Source organism: Gobio gobio, assembly GCF_949357685.1.
Source record: "Gobio gobio genome assembly, chromosome: 1".
In the NCBI taxonomy this organism is placed as follows: Eukaryota; Metazoa; Chordata; class Actinopteri; order Cypriniformes; family Gobionidae; genus Gobio; species Gobio gobio.
This window is the reverse complement of record NC_137097.1, coordinates 17,311,186-17,325,762: the sequence shown is the minus strand read 5'-3', so window position 1 is coordinate 17,325,762 and position 14,577 is coordinate 17,311,186. Positions and strand designations below refer to the sequence as shown.

At 41.1% G+C, this 14,577-nt stretch overlaps 1 protein-coding gene across 1 annotated transcript; it reads left to right on the top strand.

The window, feature by feature from the left end:
* Window positions 1-6,507: 6,507 nt before the first annotated feature.
* Window positions 6,508-9,507, top strand: LOC307131281 (uncharacterized protein). Its single transcript, XM_079824844.1, has 3 exons — window positions 6,508-7,039; window positions 7,996-8,127; window positions 8,881-9,507. The coding sequence occupies exons 1-3, from the start codon at window positions 6,544-6,546 to the stop codon at window positions 9,156-9,158; spliced, it is 906 nt and encodes a 301-aa protein (XP_079680970.1). The 5' UTR covers window positions 6,508-6,543; the 3' UTR covers window positions 9,159-9,507.
* Window positions 9,508-14,577: the final 5,070 nt, after the last annotated feature.

Sequence of the window (14,577 nt, the reverse complement as noted above, 5' to 3'; positions counted from 1 at the left end):
CTGAGATGTCAGTGCTTCACCACACAGCACTTTACTTTCAACAAGACACCCCAAAAGGTGCCAACAGATGCAATTGCTTGGGAAAGTGGAGGTCTCATTGGAAAGTGGTGTGTGCTAAAATATGATAATGACCTATATCCTGGGATCATCATGGATACGGATGAGATGCATGCACTTGTAAAATGTATGCATCGTGTTGGTGCCAACAGGTTCTTCTGGCCTCCAAGAGATGACTTCCTGTGGTATCTCTTTGATGATGTGCTCGAAATCATTGAGGCACCACAGCCTGTGACATCCCGGCACATGGAAATCCAGAAGGACGTGTGGATGCGACTCTCCCAGTCACTGTTGTGATGCTCTTTTTCAGCGTTCAGTTTTTCAGAGTTTTTCATGACCGAAGTTTTCCAGTTTTCCATTACATCTCCAATGTTCATGTCTCCCCTACCCGTTTTTAAAGTTTAAAACCAGCAGATCACAGAAACACTGTCTATACCACTGTCACAGTGTACCACCCCGTCACATCAGTTACCACCCCGTCACAGGGTCATTTTGTTTAAATTTATGTAACATTTCATTTTCTTTTCCATAAAACTTTTATGTTGAATGATGTTCTTGTTGTGTGGACTAATCAAATATTTGTGAAAAATGTGTATTTTCTAAAAGTTAATTCGTTTTTTTCAGTACAAACAATGAGGTCATTGAAATGTCAAATTCATATTTCAAGATTAAAAACCTAAAAATATAAAAATTTATTAAATTACAGAGTTTCTATTTGTAGTTTCCAAAAAAGGGACATTTTACTATTAGGAAAACATTAGAATGAATAAAATTATATCTTGTCTTACTACTCTAATGGTGTACATATTGTCTGTGACGGGGTGGTACAAGAAAGGCTCCTTTGCATAAATAAAAAGGATAATATTAATAAGAATTTTGTTCCTGAGGAGGGAAAATATGTTATTTGGGAAGATCAAGATATCTTTCAAGTTATAGTTTTTTTTTTTTAAAGTTTGTTCTTAATGAAAATTTTGAAAATTGCAACGTGGAAATGGCACCCGTTTCGTACAATGACTCTTATACTTAAGATATTACTATAAATTACAGCAACCCCTCCCTTTGCCTTTCAGATGAGGGGTGGACTTTTACATTTAAAGGATAAGAGGTTAAAGAATAACAACAACTTTAATGGAGTCAGATAAATGATATTAAACTGAATTATGCACATCATCCTTCAACTGCTTTTTGTTCTGATTATTGTTTCTTAACAGCAGGGTGATCTTCCAGCCTTGAGCCACTGATGTGTGCTCGTATCATTCGGTGGACTGAGTTAATCATTATATGTGTGCTTTTCCTTCACATGCAAGAATATCCTGAGTTATGGGAAAGTGGAAGAATAAGCACTTTTGATAATGTGTTCATTGACATCTGCTAGACTGAAATGTCTGTGTAAACATCACAAAGTATATAGTGGTTAATCAATAATGAAAGTATATTTTTGGACACATGCAAAAGCACAAATGAGCACCTGAACACACACACACACACACACACACACACACACACACACACACACACACACACACACACACACACACACACACACACACACACACACACACACACACACAGAAATAACGACTGTGCAAAGAAAGAAATAGTTAATTATTTCTGAATCTGGATTTAATCCATTTGGGAACCACATAAATAAATGATATTTTGCCTGTAATTATGGTCACATTAACTAAATGATCCTTCTCATAATCTTACAGATGGAACAAAGACACTTGTGTAATAATTTCAAACAGACTTTGGACTGAACAACATTGAAGCGTGTAGAGTAAGAGATTTAATCTTCTCTGAAATTAAGATAAACAGCATTTTGAAGGATATATATAAACTTATAATGTACTGAGGATAAAAATCCCAGTAATACATGTCCAATAAACTGATGTTCCAACACACAGGAATAAATTCAAGGTGTGAAACTGCAGAGAACGTACACATATTTGTCTGTGTGTGTTCCAGATATTCCTTTTGTTGTGGGGACCAAACATCCATATATAATAAGATAATAAAAACACTTCTTTTTTTTTGACATTGTGATGAGAAACTTTCGGTCCCATGAGGAAAACAGCTTATATATATATATATTATATAAATTATGTGTTTTGAAAGTGCCGCTTGTGTGTCCTGAATAAACTTTGAAGACTTTGATTTCATCTCATGTGAGTGTGTTTCATACTCTTCCCATTATTTGTCAGAGAGACTCTGTGGCAGGTGTGTGTGTGTGTGTGTGTGTGTGTGAGAGTGACAGAGTTAAAGCCTTTCTTATAGTATGAGGTTATGCACTGGTGTGTGTGTGTGTGTGTGTGTGTGGGGGGGCAGAGTTAAAGACTTTCTTATAGTATGAGGGTACGCACCGGTGTGTGTGTGTGTGTGTGTGTGTGTGTGTGGGGGGGGGGTGGCGATAGAGTTAAAGCCTTTCTTATAGTATGAGGTTATGCACTGGTGTGTGTGTGTGTGTGTGTGTGGGGCAGAGTTAAAGCCTTTCTACCAGATCAACAGTGACCTTTCCTTCTTATACATGAGTGGAAAACCAACACCAAAACCAGCTGACAGGAAACTGAAAGATAAGGCAAATGTGTGGAGATAAAGAGAATATATTGCCATATTCTCCTCAATGCACAAAGATTATACATCAGGATACTTTAATATGAAGTTCACCACAATTCAGTTCAGTTTATATGTCACGGGACAGAGGTGGAAGCAAGTGCAAGTAAAACTCTCTTTAATGAAACAATGATGATGTACACAGACGGAGTTCACAGAGAGCAGGCTAGCGGCGCAGGGACTCCAATGGCCAGATGAGGATGGTGAAGGAAGTGCAGGAGCGTGGTATGAAGAGGTGACGATGAATCCAGAGCCACGGGAACACGAACAGAAACAGGGAAGGCACAGGACTCAGACGCAGACTCGAACACACACCGGAAACCACAAACAACGGGACCGGCGGATTAATGAGAGCAAAAAAAACGCAGGAGGAAGATTGAGGCGGACTGCCACCGGACTAACGATCTTGGTGACAGAAAATGGGCCTATGAATTTGGGAGCAAGTTTATTCGATATGGAGCGAAGAGGAATGTTCTTGGTAGAAAGCCACACTTTGGAACCGACAACGTATACGGGAGGCCTAGACCGGTGGCGATCGGCTTTAGCCTTGGTGCGTGATCCCACTTGAAGTAGAGTCTCACGGGCTCTAGTCCAAGTGCGACGACACCTCTGGACGAAGGCGTGAGCGGAGGGGACCGCGACTTCGGATTCCAGACTAGGAAAAATAGGTGGCCGGTAACATACACTACACTCAAACGGTGATAGGCCCGTTGATGTCACTGGCAACGTATTGTGGGCGTACTCCACCATAGATATTTGTTGGCTCCACGAGGAAGGATTCTTGGATACTAAACATTGTAACGTTCTCTCCAGATCCTGATTGGCTCGCTCAGTTTGACCATTGCTCTGGGGGTGGAACCCTGAGGACAGACTGACAGTCGCACCCAGAAATTTACAAAACTCTTTCCAAAATTTGGACACAAACTGGGGTCCTCTGTCAGAAACCACGTCTGTCGGCAGGCCATGTAACCGAAAGACGTGATTAATGACAATCAACGCTGTCTCCTTGGCTGAGGGTAATTTGGGCAAGGGAATGAAATGGGCCGCCTTTGAGAACCGGTCCACCACGGTCAAAACTACCGTGTGACCCTGAGAGGGTGGGAGGGCGGTGATAAAATCTAGAGCGATATGGGACCAGGGTCTCGAAGGAACCGGCAGCGGTTGAAGTAGCCCATCTGGAGGTCGATTGGAAGTCTTACCCGTGGCGCAAACTGAGCAGGCCAAGACAAAACTGTGAACGTCACGAGCCATGAGAGGCCACCAGAATCGTTGCTTGACAAAAAAATTTGTGCGATTAACTCCTGGATGGCAAGCCACATTGGAACAATGTCCCCACTGAATAACGCTGGACCGTAAATTCTCAGGCACGAATAAATGGTCAGGTGGGCAACGGGCCGAAGCGTTACCCCTTCTAAGGCCTTCGATTCGATCTCCCATGTGAGTGTAGAGATGAATAGAGACTCTGGTAAAATGCACTCGGGAGTAGCCGGGCGTTCGGAGCGGTCAAAAATACGTGATAAAGAGTCGGGTTTGATGTTTTTGGAACCCGGGCGGTACGAGAGAGTAAAGTCAAAACGACCGAAAAAAAGAGCCCACCTAGCCTGCCTGGAATATAGTCTTTTGGCAGTTTGAATGTATTCTAAGTTCTTGTGATCGGTTCAGACGATAAAAGGTACCCCTGACCCTTCTAACCAGTGACGCCATTCCTCCAATGCTAACTTAACTGCCAACAACTCTCTGTTGCCAATGTCATAATTACGTTCGGCAGGGGACAAACGGTGAGAAAAAAATGTGCAAGGATGCATCTTGTCGTCTGAAGGAGAACGCTGAGATAGTACTGCGCCTTCCCCTTTCCTCTGACGCATCGACCTCCACCATGAACTGGACTCGTCGATCCACTCGGGAAAGACGTGCGTCCACTCTTAACACCAGTGCGATTAAATCGTTGAGTCTAGTGGGAAGGTCCATGGCATAGATCTCCTTTTGGACGCGGTCAGCCAGCCCATGCAGGAACATGTCCCACTGCGCCTCCTCGTTCCATTGGCTCTCCGCCGCTAAGGTTCGAAACTCGATCGAAAAGTCAGCTACCGACCTCTCCTCCTGTCGCAGATCAGCCAACACTCTGGCTGCCTCTCTTCCAGCGACAGCACGGTCGAACACCCGTCTCATCTCGGCGGAGAGCGTCTGAAACGAGGAACAGCATTTGTCCTGGTTCTCCCACACCGCCGTTCCCCAAAGCGCCGCCCTCCCAGTCAGTAGCGTCAATACAAAGGCGACCTTGGGTCGCTCCTCATGAAATGTCCTGGGTTGAAGAGAAAAATGCATAGCACATCGGGTTAGGAACGCTCGACAGTAACTGGTTTCACCTGAATTAGCCTCAGGAACAGGTAGGCGGGGCTCCGACTGAGCGAGGTCTGCTGATGGTGGTGGGGGAATCGGCGGTGAGGGTGGCGCAGTGGGCATACGCATCAGTTGGATCTGCTGGTTGAGCCACTAAAGCCTGAACAGCGAGAGCTGTCTCGTTGAGATTACTCTCCTGGTTATCCATTCGAAGTATGCTGTTGTTCATGAATGCCTCCAGTGAGGATGAAGAGTCACTCGCTGCTTCCATAATAATGGTCAGATCGTTCTGTCACGGGACAGAGGCGGAAGCAAGTGCAAGTAAAACTCTCCTTAATGAAACAATGATGATGTACACAGACGAAGTTCACAGAGAGCAGGCTAGCGGCGCAGGGACTCCAATGGCCAAATGAGGATGGTGAAGGAAGTGCAGGAGCGTGGTATGAAGAGGTGATGATGAATCCAGAGCCACGGGAACACGAACAGAAACAGAAACAGGGAAGGCACAGGACTCAGACGCAGACTCGAACACACACCGGAAACCACAAACAACAATCTGACAAAGAGATGAGAAAGTGATGAGTATATATATGGTGATTATAATGAGCTGCAGCTGGTGTCGGGACTGATGAGCCGGATGGCTGATGATCCAATGAGTGGGCACGCCCACACAATCAGCACGCACACACACATAACAACAGCACATGGGACGAGAAAGAGACATGGATTTATGAACCGTGACATTATAAGCTGTCAGATGAGTCCAAACATGGTTACATATAGTTACATGTTAGAAAATACTAATATATAAATATGTAGTGGAAAGCACGTGTCCTGTGAAGCAAATGATGTGTCATAACACCCTACTTAAAGGGATAGTTCACCAAAAGTCATCATTTACCCACTTTAGTACCCACAGTATTGAGTCACTCTCAATACTGGTAACTCTGTTTGTAAGAAAAGCACAAAGTATTGATAAAAAACAAATAAACTGTAAACCACTTAGTGATTTTGCACAATTTGACTAGATTCTAAATTCAAAACAAAGGGTATAACTTTTGGCACTTTTCCATTTGCTGCTAGTGCTTTAAAAGACTATTGTCTTTTCTTTATATTTTCTTCTCTGCATTCTGTAAAGTTGGGGAACAATGTTCAAAAAGTTATGCACAAATTAATTTAATTGTAATATATATTGCTTTGGATTAAAGCATCTGTTAAAAGTATAAATGTTAACCTGGTTGCACTCTCTGGCAGAACCTGTGATTCTACTGTGGTTTTATTCCTAGAACCTTAAAGAAAATCAGCCATCATGGTGGAGTTTGCAGGAGTTCAAGGACATGAAAAGGTGGACTGCGAACACTTGTGAGGCCTTGAGAAGGATCTTGGAAACTGTGGGAAAGCTACAACTTGTGTCAATATATATATATAAAAAAGATTAGAACCTAACTTTGACAGTAAACAACAGGAGTATAAAAGGACATGAGAGGCTGTGGGGATGACAGAACAAGAGCTGGAAACAAACATCAGTGAAGAATGAAGGGTTTAGTGTGTTTACTGCTGCTGTTGGAAACCTTTGTGTTTGTCGTTCAAAAACAGGTTGATGGAGGACTCAATGAGAACGAGATCAGTCAACAGCTCAGCTCTGAGGACACAAGACAGAATCCACCTCAAACAGACATTTTGAGATCTGAAGCTTCAACTGACAGCCAACAATACTGCCATCTGTGCTTCCCTGACATCCATGCAGCCCTGAGAGAACTGACCGCCACAGTCACAGAGCAGAAAGCAAACATCAGAGAACTGACCGCCACTGCTACAGAGCAGAAAGAAAACAACAAAGAACTGACCGCCACGGTCACAGAGCAGAAAGAAAACATCAGAGAACTGACCGCCACGGTCACAGAGCAAAAAGAAATCAACAGAGAGCAGAAAGAAATCAACAGAGGTTTAGAGACGCGACTGAGAGATGCTGAACAGGCTGCAGAACAACAGACGATTAGCCTGGAAGAGCTGAAGAAGAAAAATGATGGTACCTCACCAAAACATTTACTCTTTTATCAATTATCCTCAAAGTAAAACACCAATACATTGCACGGTGTAAATGTTAGTGTGAAGTTGAGTGTAAACTGTGTAAATTGTGTTGTCAATTACAATAAGTAATAATCAGTGTAAATGTCATTTAACAGAATCTTTATTCCTTCACAGAAACTTCAAATCTTACTCCAAGTCAAGTGAATGTTGTTAAATTCAGTGAATGCATTCTCAGTGTAATACAGTAATATATCACAATAAAGCAAAATTTAGATTTTAGGACCATCCTGGTCTTCATCTCCTTTTAACTGATTAAAGAGGTTATGAAGGCGTTTTATTTCGCAATCAATAACATAACGTCTGGACTACTGTAATTCCCTGTACTCTGGCCTGCAAATTATCCAAAATGTTTCTTACCGGCACAAAAAAGAGAGATCACATTTCTCCCATTTTAGCAGCTTTACATAGACTTCCTATTAAGTTCAGAATCGATTTTAAAGTTGCAGTATTTGTGTACAAGGCTGGTGTTGCTCCAAAATACATTAGTGATCTTCTGATTCCTTATACTCCCCAAAGAACTCTTAGGTCTTGTAATCTTCTCTTAACTGTCCCACATTTTCGCTGTATAACTAAGGGTGGTCGGGCCTTCTCTGCTGCAGCACCTAAACTCTGGAACAGTCTGCCCTTCAATGTGAGGTCTGCTCCTTCACTAGCCAGCTTTAAATCAGCTCTTAAATCTCATCTGTTCTCTCTGGCTTTTGATTAGATCCATTTTGGTAGATTTTATATTTATTGGGTCTAATGTATTTATTGTGTGTATCTGCCTTGTTTCTTTTTATGCTTTCTTTATATATGCACATTGTCTTACTGTACTGCACTTTGGCATTACTCTGTTGCTTTTAAATGTGCTATAGAAATACAAATGTAACTATTGCTTGTGTTTTTTAACAACAGACAGAGAGATTGCTTTTTCAGCTGCACTGATGGAATCTGGCAGTGGATATATTGGTCCTTTTACCACTGACCTCACACTAACCTACAGGAACGTCTTCACAAACATAGGGAACGCCTACAACCCAATTACAGGTAATTATCAATGAATTGGAGTCATAAACTCAGTTTATAGTGTTAGATCGGATGGAATCTTCATGTCAGAAAAATCAAATCTAGCCCCGGATGCCGGATCTTGTCAAAAGATATCAGTTTGTCTGGTGTGTGCAGCAAACCTGTCAACAGAAAGTCTGGTCTGGTACCTCAAAGTTTTATTGAATAATCTTATTTGCGTATGTCTCAATGCTCAGACTTTGTCTGGCCAGTACAATTCCAACAAGATCAAGGGAGGAAACATTGAAAATTACTGCTTCACAACATCATCGTATGACAATAAAAACCTTGAAATGGAGACTTTCTCTGATCTCCTACTCGTGAAGCGAACATCCCTTCAGACCACAATCATAAGATTAAACATCAATACAAAGAAATAAGTAATATAAAATATAAAGACATAAATCAATAACAATAAAATAATAAATTATATAAATTAATAATTAAATGATAAATTATGTAAATTAATATGAATAAATTATATAAATTTACATAAATTACTAATGAATATAAATTATTATAAAATTAAATCGTTTAAAATAAAAAGTAAATAAACCTGTATGTATGATTGATCACAGGTTGCTATTGAAAATCTTCAGACCTCTCTGCAGGTGTGTAATGTCTGTAAGAGAATTAAATGATCTGCCATCTTTTAAAACTATTACACAGTGTGTTTGGTAATTGATCAATACTACAGGAAACAGCTGATTCTGTATCTCTTGTTGTTTGATTCAGGTATTTTCACAGCCCCACTGAAAGGAGTGTACATGTTCAGAATATCTGCATTTGGTATTGCCCCAACTCAGTCATCTGCCTCCATTTATAAGAATGAACAGCGTGTTGTCGCAGCACATGATAATCAGCCTCAGGGTGATTTAAGCTCCTCAAATGGAGTTGTGTTGCTCCTGGAGGTTGGAGATGTTGTCTATGTGAGACTATGGTCTGGCAGGAGGGTATTTGATAATGGGAATAACCACAACACTTTCAGTGGTTTCCTGCTGTTTCCCTTATGAGAAGATGAGATTTGCAGAATGTGATTCCAGTAATTCTGAACCTTCAGTGAATGATTTAAGATGAATATCATGAAGAATAATTAACATATGAACCTCCATTAATGAGGACTAATGTGTGTTTGAAATATGCAATAGATTACTGTACAAAAGTCTGAGCTTTCTCTACATGTACGTTTGTATTTAGAGTTTCATCACTGAGACAGACAGGACTCTTGAATATCACATGACTGTTTTTGTTAAAGCATCTAATCTATAATCTTTTATGCATCTTGTTGCTGATCCTTGATCTGTATCTCTTCATCCTGTATAAATAAATAAGAGAATAAAGAGACATTGTTTTTTTCTTCTCATATTTTCATGAACATTTCCCCATCGAAATACAATAATATGTTAAGTCAACAATATTTGTTTTGAAGTTAAGATATCATGTGGTATAATAATGGCGCTGTCATGTAATTCATGAAATGTACAGTGGGGAGAACAAGTATTTGATACACTGCCGATTTTGCAGGATTGCCCACTTACAAAGCATGTAGAGGTCTGTAACTTTTATCATAGGTACTCTTCAACTGTGAGAGACGGGGGAAAAAAACCCAGAAAATCACATGGTATGATTTTTAAATAATTAATTTGCATTTACATGCTTTGTAAGTGGGCAAACCTGCAAATTCGGCAGTCTATCAAATACTGGTTCTCCCCACTGTATTCTCATATATCTATGTGTGAAAATATATAAGTGAGAAATGGATTGGGATGCACATTGTTATGCATTATATATTTTGTTGCTTTTAAAGTTACTTAAACTGGGTGTGTAAAATTTGCAATACATTACAATTAGAAATTAGCCTGGGAAAACCCAGACAATTTACGGCAAATTTAGATTTGCTCTGCAAGTAGTCTGGCAAAGAGCCCATTCAAACCCATTTCTAATCCCTCGAAATCGAGGCACCAATCAGAAACGTTGGGGCGGGCTTTACACGATGACGACAGCGCAGCGACGTTGAAGCAGATTTGCCGCCGTGGAGCATCACACGTTCGAATCAGCTATCTCGTCTGTTTTAAGCGATTTAAACTTTTCCTTTTCGTTAACCCTTTGACACGTACGATCACACCTGTGTGATCAATCTAGGCTGGTCCCTGGAGAGTACGATCACACCCGTGTGATCAATCTAGGCTGGTCCCTGGAGAGTACGATCACACCCGTGTGATCAATCTAGGCTGGTCCCTGGAGCATACGATCACACCGTGTGATCAATCTAGGCTGGTCCCTGGAGAGTACGATCACACCGTGTGATCAATCTAGGCTGGTCCCTGGAGCATACGATCACACCGTGTGATCAATCTAGGCTGGTCCCTGGAGAGTACGATCACACCGTGTGATCAATCTAGGCTGGTCCCTGGAGCATACGATCACACCGTGTGATCAATCTAGGCTGGTCCCTGGAGAGTACGATCACACCGTGTGATCAATCTAGGCTGGTCCCTGGAGAGTACGATCACACCGTGTGATCAATCTAGGCTGGTCCCTGGAGCATACGATCACACCGTGTGATCAATCTAGGCTGGTCCCTGGAGCATACGATCACACCGTGTGATCAATCTAGGCTGGTCCCTGGAGAGTACGATCACACTGGTGTGATTAGAACGCTCAGTGATCAACTGGCAAATTCAAAATTTCAAATCTGCTTTAGCGCTGACTGGCACTGAGCCAAAGACTGAGTGCGTGAGAGACTGACTGAGCTCGGTGTCTTTTAATGTTTATTTTAGGTTTCATACACTTCAAATTACATTACACAACCACAAAAATATCAGCAAAAACTAAATATAGTTTGTAATTGCATACTACTATATATATAACAGCAAGATATCAGTGTTGTAAACATATAATGGCCCGTGATAACATTACAGATCAAATAACACAATAATTTTCTACCCTTAGACACGTAATGTCACATATATCAGGAGAAGTGGGTGATCTTGTGTTGTAAATGCAGCAGGCTTCGGCTCCCTGGTACTGTTGTAAACACATAATGGCGGCGCCCCGCCCACAGCTCCTGATAAATTACCGATCAACTAACATATATATTTGTAATAAGTATATAAACCATAAGGAGTTCACTTGCATGCATTTAATTTAGTTAACAAGTTTGAAAATATTTTGTATAAAAATAATAAAACATTTGAACAGTCATGCATTGCAAGCATTTTTTCCCGCTGACAAGTTGTCACTGTTGACGTCACTGTTACCTCACACTCGCGTTGGTACCAACTTCAGACACAATTTTAATAAAATTTACCAGATTCTAACTACTTCAGAGAAAATGGCAGACAATTTATTTAAAAGAAGACAACTGACAAGTGAGAGGAGATTTTTTTAAATTCTGATGAGGAGAATTCTGACAGTGAGGCAGAGAGTGCCAGCGATGAAGACCTTCCCCCGAACCTTGAAGCTCTTGATAACACTGAGGGTGAAGACGAGACTTCTTCCACAACGCCAGAACATATTTTACCTTCAAATGACGCAGCTGAGGTAAACTCGTCATCCTGGAAGGTAACCAACCTTTTTAATCCTCCTGGCCCAGGCATTTTTGACGACCAACAGTGTGGTGTGCAAAATCCACCAGAATCCCCCAGTGAGGTCAATTGTTTTAAATTGTTCTTCACTGAAGAAGTTGTCGGAGAAATTGTGGAGGAAACAAACTGCTATGCCTCTGACTTCAAAGAAAAAGAAGTGAGGGGAAAAATGGTTAAATGGGTTCCAACAAATATCCCTGAAATGTACAAATTTTTAGTGGCAGTTCTCCTAATGGGGGTGATCAAAAAACCATCCCTTCGGGATTACTCGAGCACAGACCCCATGCTCTTGACACCATTTTTCGGGTCTTTGTTTTCACAGGACCGCTTCCTTCTGCTCCTCTGCTGTCTTCACTTTGCGAACAATGCAACAGCAGTTCTCAATGACCCACTGAAAAAAATCAGAAATATTTTTACTGCTCTCACCTCCTCCTTTCGTCGCATTTTTGTGCCATACAGGGATCTGTGTGTTGATGAATCTCTGAAGAAGTGGAAAGGCAGGCTTGCATTTCGTCAGTACATTCCATCTAAACGGCACAGATTTGGGGTCAAGTGTTTTGTTTTGTGTGATGTGCTCACTGGCTATGTGCAGGACATGATCATTTACTCCGGATCTACCAGTGACATACAACACTATCAAGGACTTGGGATTTCTGGGTCTGTTGTAATGACACTACTGGCACCTTACCTCAGAAAGGGTCATGTTATGTGGATAACTGGTACAGTAGTCCCACACTTTTCCAGCACCTCTTGTCTCTTGGCACTGGAGCTTGTGGGACAGTGCGTGCAAACCAGAAAGGGATGCCAACATTCCCCTGCAAGATGACAAAGGGTGAGGTGGAATTCAAGGAAAATGGATCGCAGTTGGCAGTCAAATCGCATGATAAAAGAGATGTCCATGTCCTTATCACAGTCCACCCAACTGGTATGGCAGCCACAGGGAAGCTGGATCACATCACTGGGCAAGCAAAGATGAAGCCAGTCTGTGTGCTGGAGTACAACAAAAAGATGGGAGCAGTTGACAAAGCTGACATTATGACTGATTTTCTTGAATGCACCAGAAAGTCTACCAAGTGGTACAAGAAGGTCTTCCACCTACTTGACACGGTTTTACTCAACAGCCACATCGTCTACAGGCAAATTACTGGTAAGATATTTCTATAAATCAAAGAATATATAAACAAGTTACAAAGTGATTACATTTTCAATTAATGTAAACATAAGTGTTATAAAGGGTATGCATGGATGTCACTTTCCTGACAGAGCATTCTCCTCTGAGTGAGTGGCAAAAGAGCTGCTGCGTGACTGGATTTAATAGGGAAAACTGCGAAAACAACGAGTAAAACAAGTTTCAGTTTAAACTAAAGGTTAGACTCGATATAGTGGTCCTTACAACTTACCAAAGATCTGGTGATCCATGGATATTGACAAGAACATTTCCTGACATTTATACATGCCTGATTTTGACGCCAATAAAATACATAAATCAAATTTGCCTGTGAATGCTTTAAATAAATACAATATACTAGGGGTGTAATGGTAAACAAAACTGACGGTTTGGTATGCACCTCGGTTTTGAAGTCACGGTTCGGTACAGCAGGGGAGAGAAAACTACATTTAAAATAGTTTTTTTTTATCAAACAGTGGTTTACTGAACAAATTGTGTCAGTCCTTAAATTAATTCAATTATAACTAAAATATTTTTTTTAAATTCTCTTCTAATGCAATTTGTATTATTTCCTATTAAGTTATACCCCACTCAGATAGGCATACATGATGCATGTTACTGGCCATTGTTTTAATCTACTCGCATCAAATTCAAAATAAATGTTTATGGTCGTACAAGATATTATTCAGCACGTGATGAACATCTCAATGCCGGGTTTGCCTGCGCTGTCGTCACGTTGTTCTCGCCGTCTGGATGAAGATGAGGAGCAGAGACTGCACAGCGAGTTGTGTTGACAGTGTTTAGTGGTTTGGAGAAGAGAAAACTTCAGAATAATGTCACAGAGTTCTTTCATGAAGTTGTGTGAACAACGCACAGCATCCGTATACGTCCACGCACATGCACACTTTGGTCAGAGCGGCAATATTGCAATTAAGGTGTTTACTTGCCTTTTTAATGTGATTAAAATTGCCGTACGTGTGTTCATGTGATTATGAGCTTAATCACATTTTAATCAAATTCACTCCAGCTGACAGCAATGTCACATGCATACCCTCTATTAACAAATTTACAATAATAAACAGACCACACTGTCACATACTATTCTATCCTCTCCCTTACGCCCTATTGATGTGTTCTACTGTGAGTAGGAAAGGAAATCACCACCCTGCAGTTCAGGATGAACCTGATGAGAGGGCTGCTGGAGGAGTACAGCACACCGCGGTGTCCAACCAAAGGAGGGCGACCTGCCTTAGACACTCCTCTGAGCCTTACAGCCAGGCATTTTCTGTCTGAAGTCCCTCGGACCACTTCCCAGGGCAGCAGGACCAGGCGGCACTGCAAGGTCTGCCTCTCCAGCACAGGGAAGAGAAAGCAGAGGCGTCTCACCAAACACATGTGTGTGCCGTGCAACTCTCCCTTGTGTGCTGTCCCATGCTTTGAGGAGTACCACACACTGAAGAATTATTAATCCTGTATAAAGTCAGAGTTTATTTATTTATTTACGTTTATTAATTGTAATTATATTTGTAATTTGTTTAGTATAAACATATGTTTATAGTTTGTTTTAAAGATTTTTTTTACCAGAGTATATTTATTGTTTTGTTAATAAAACTATTTTGATTGTTGTTCATTGTAGTCATATTTATAATTTGTTTTGTAATTTTATTAGAAAGTGTA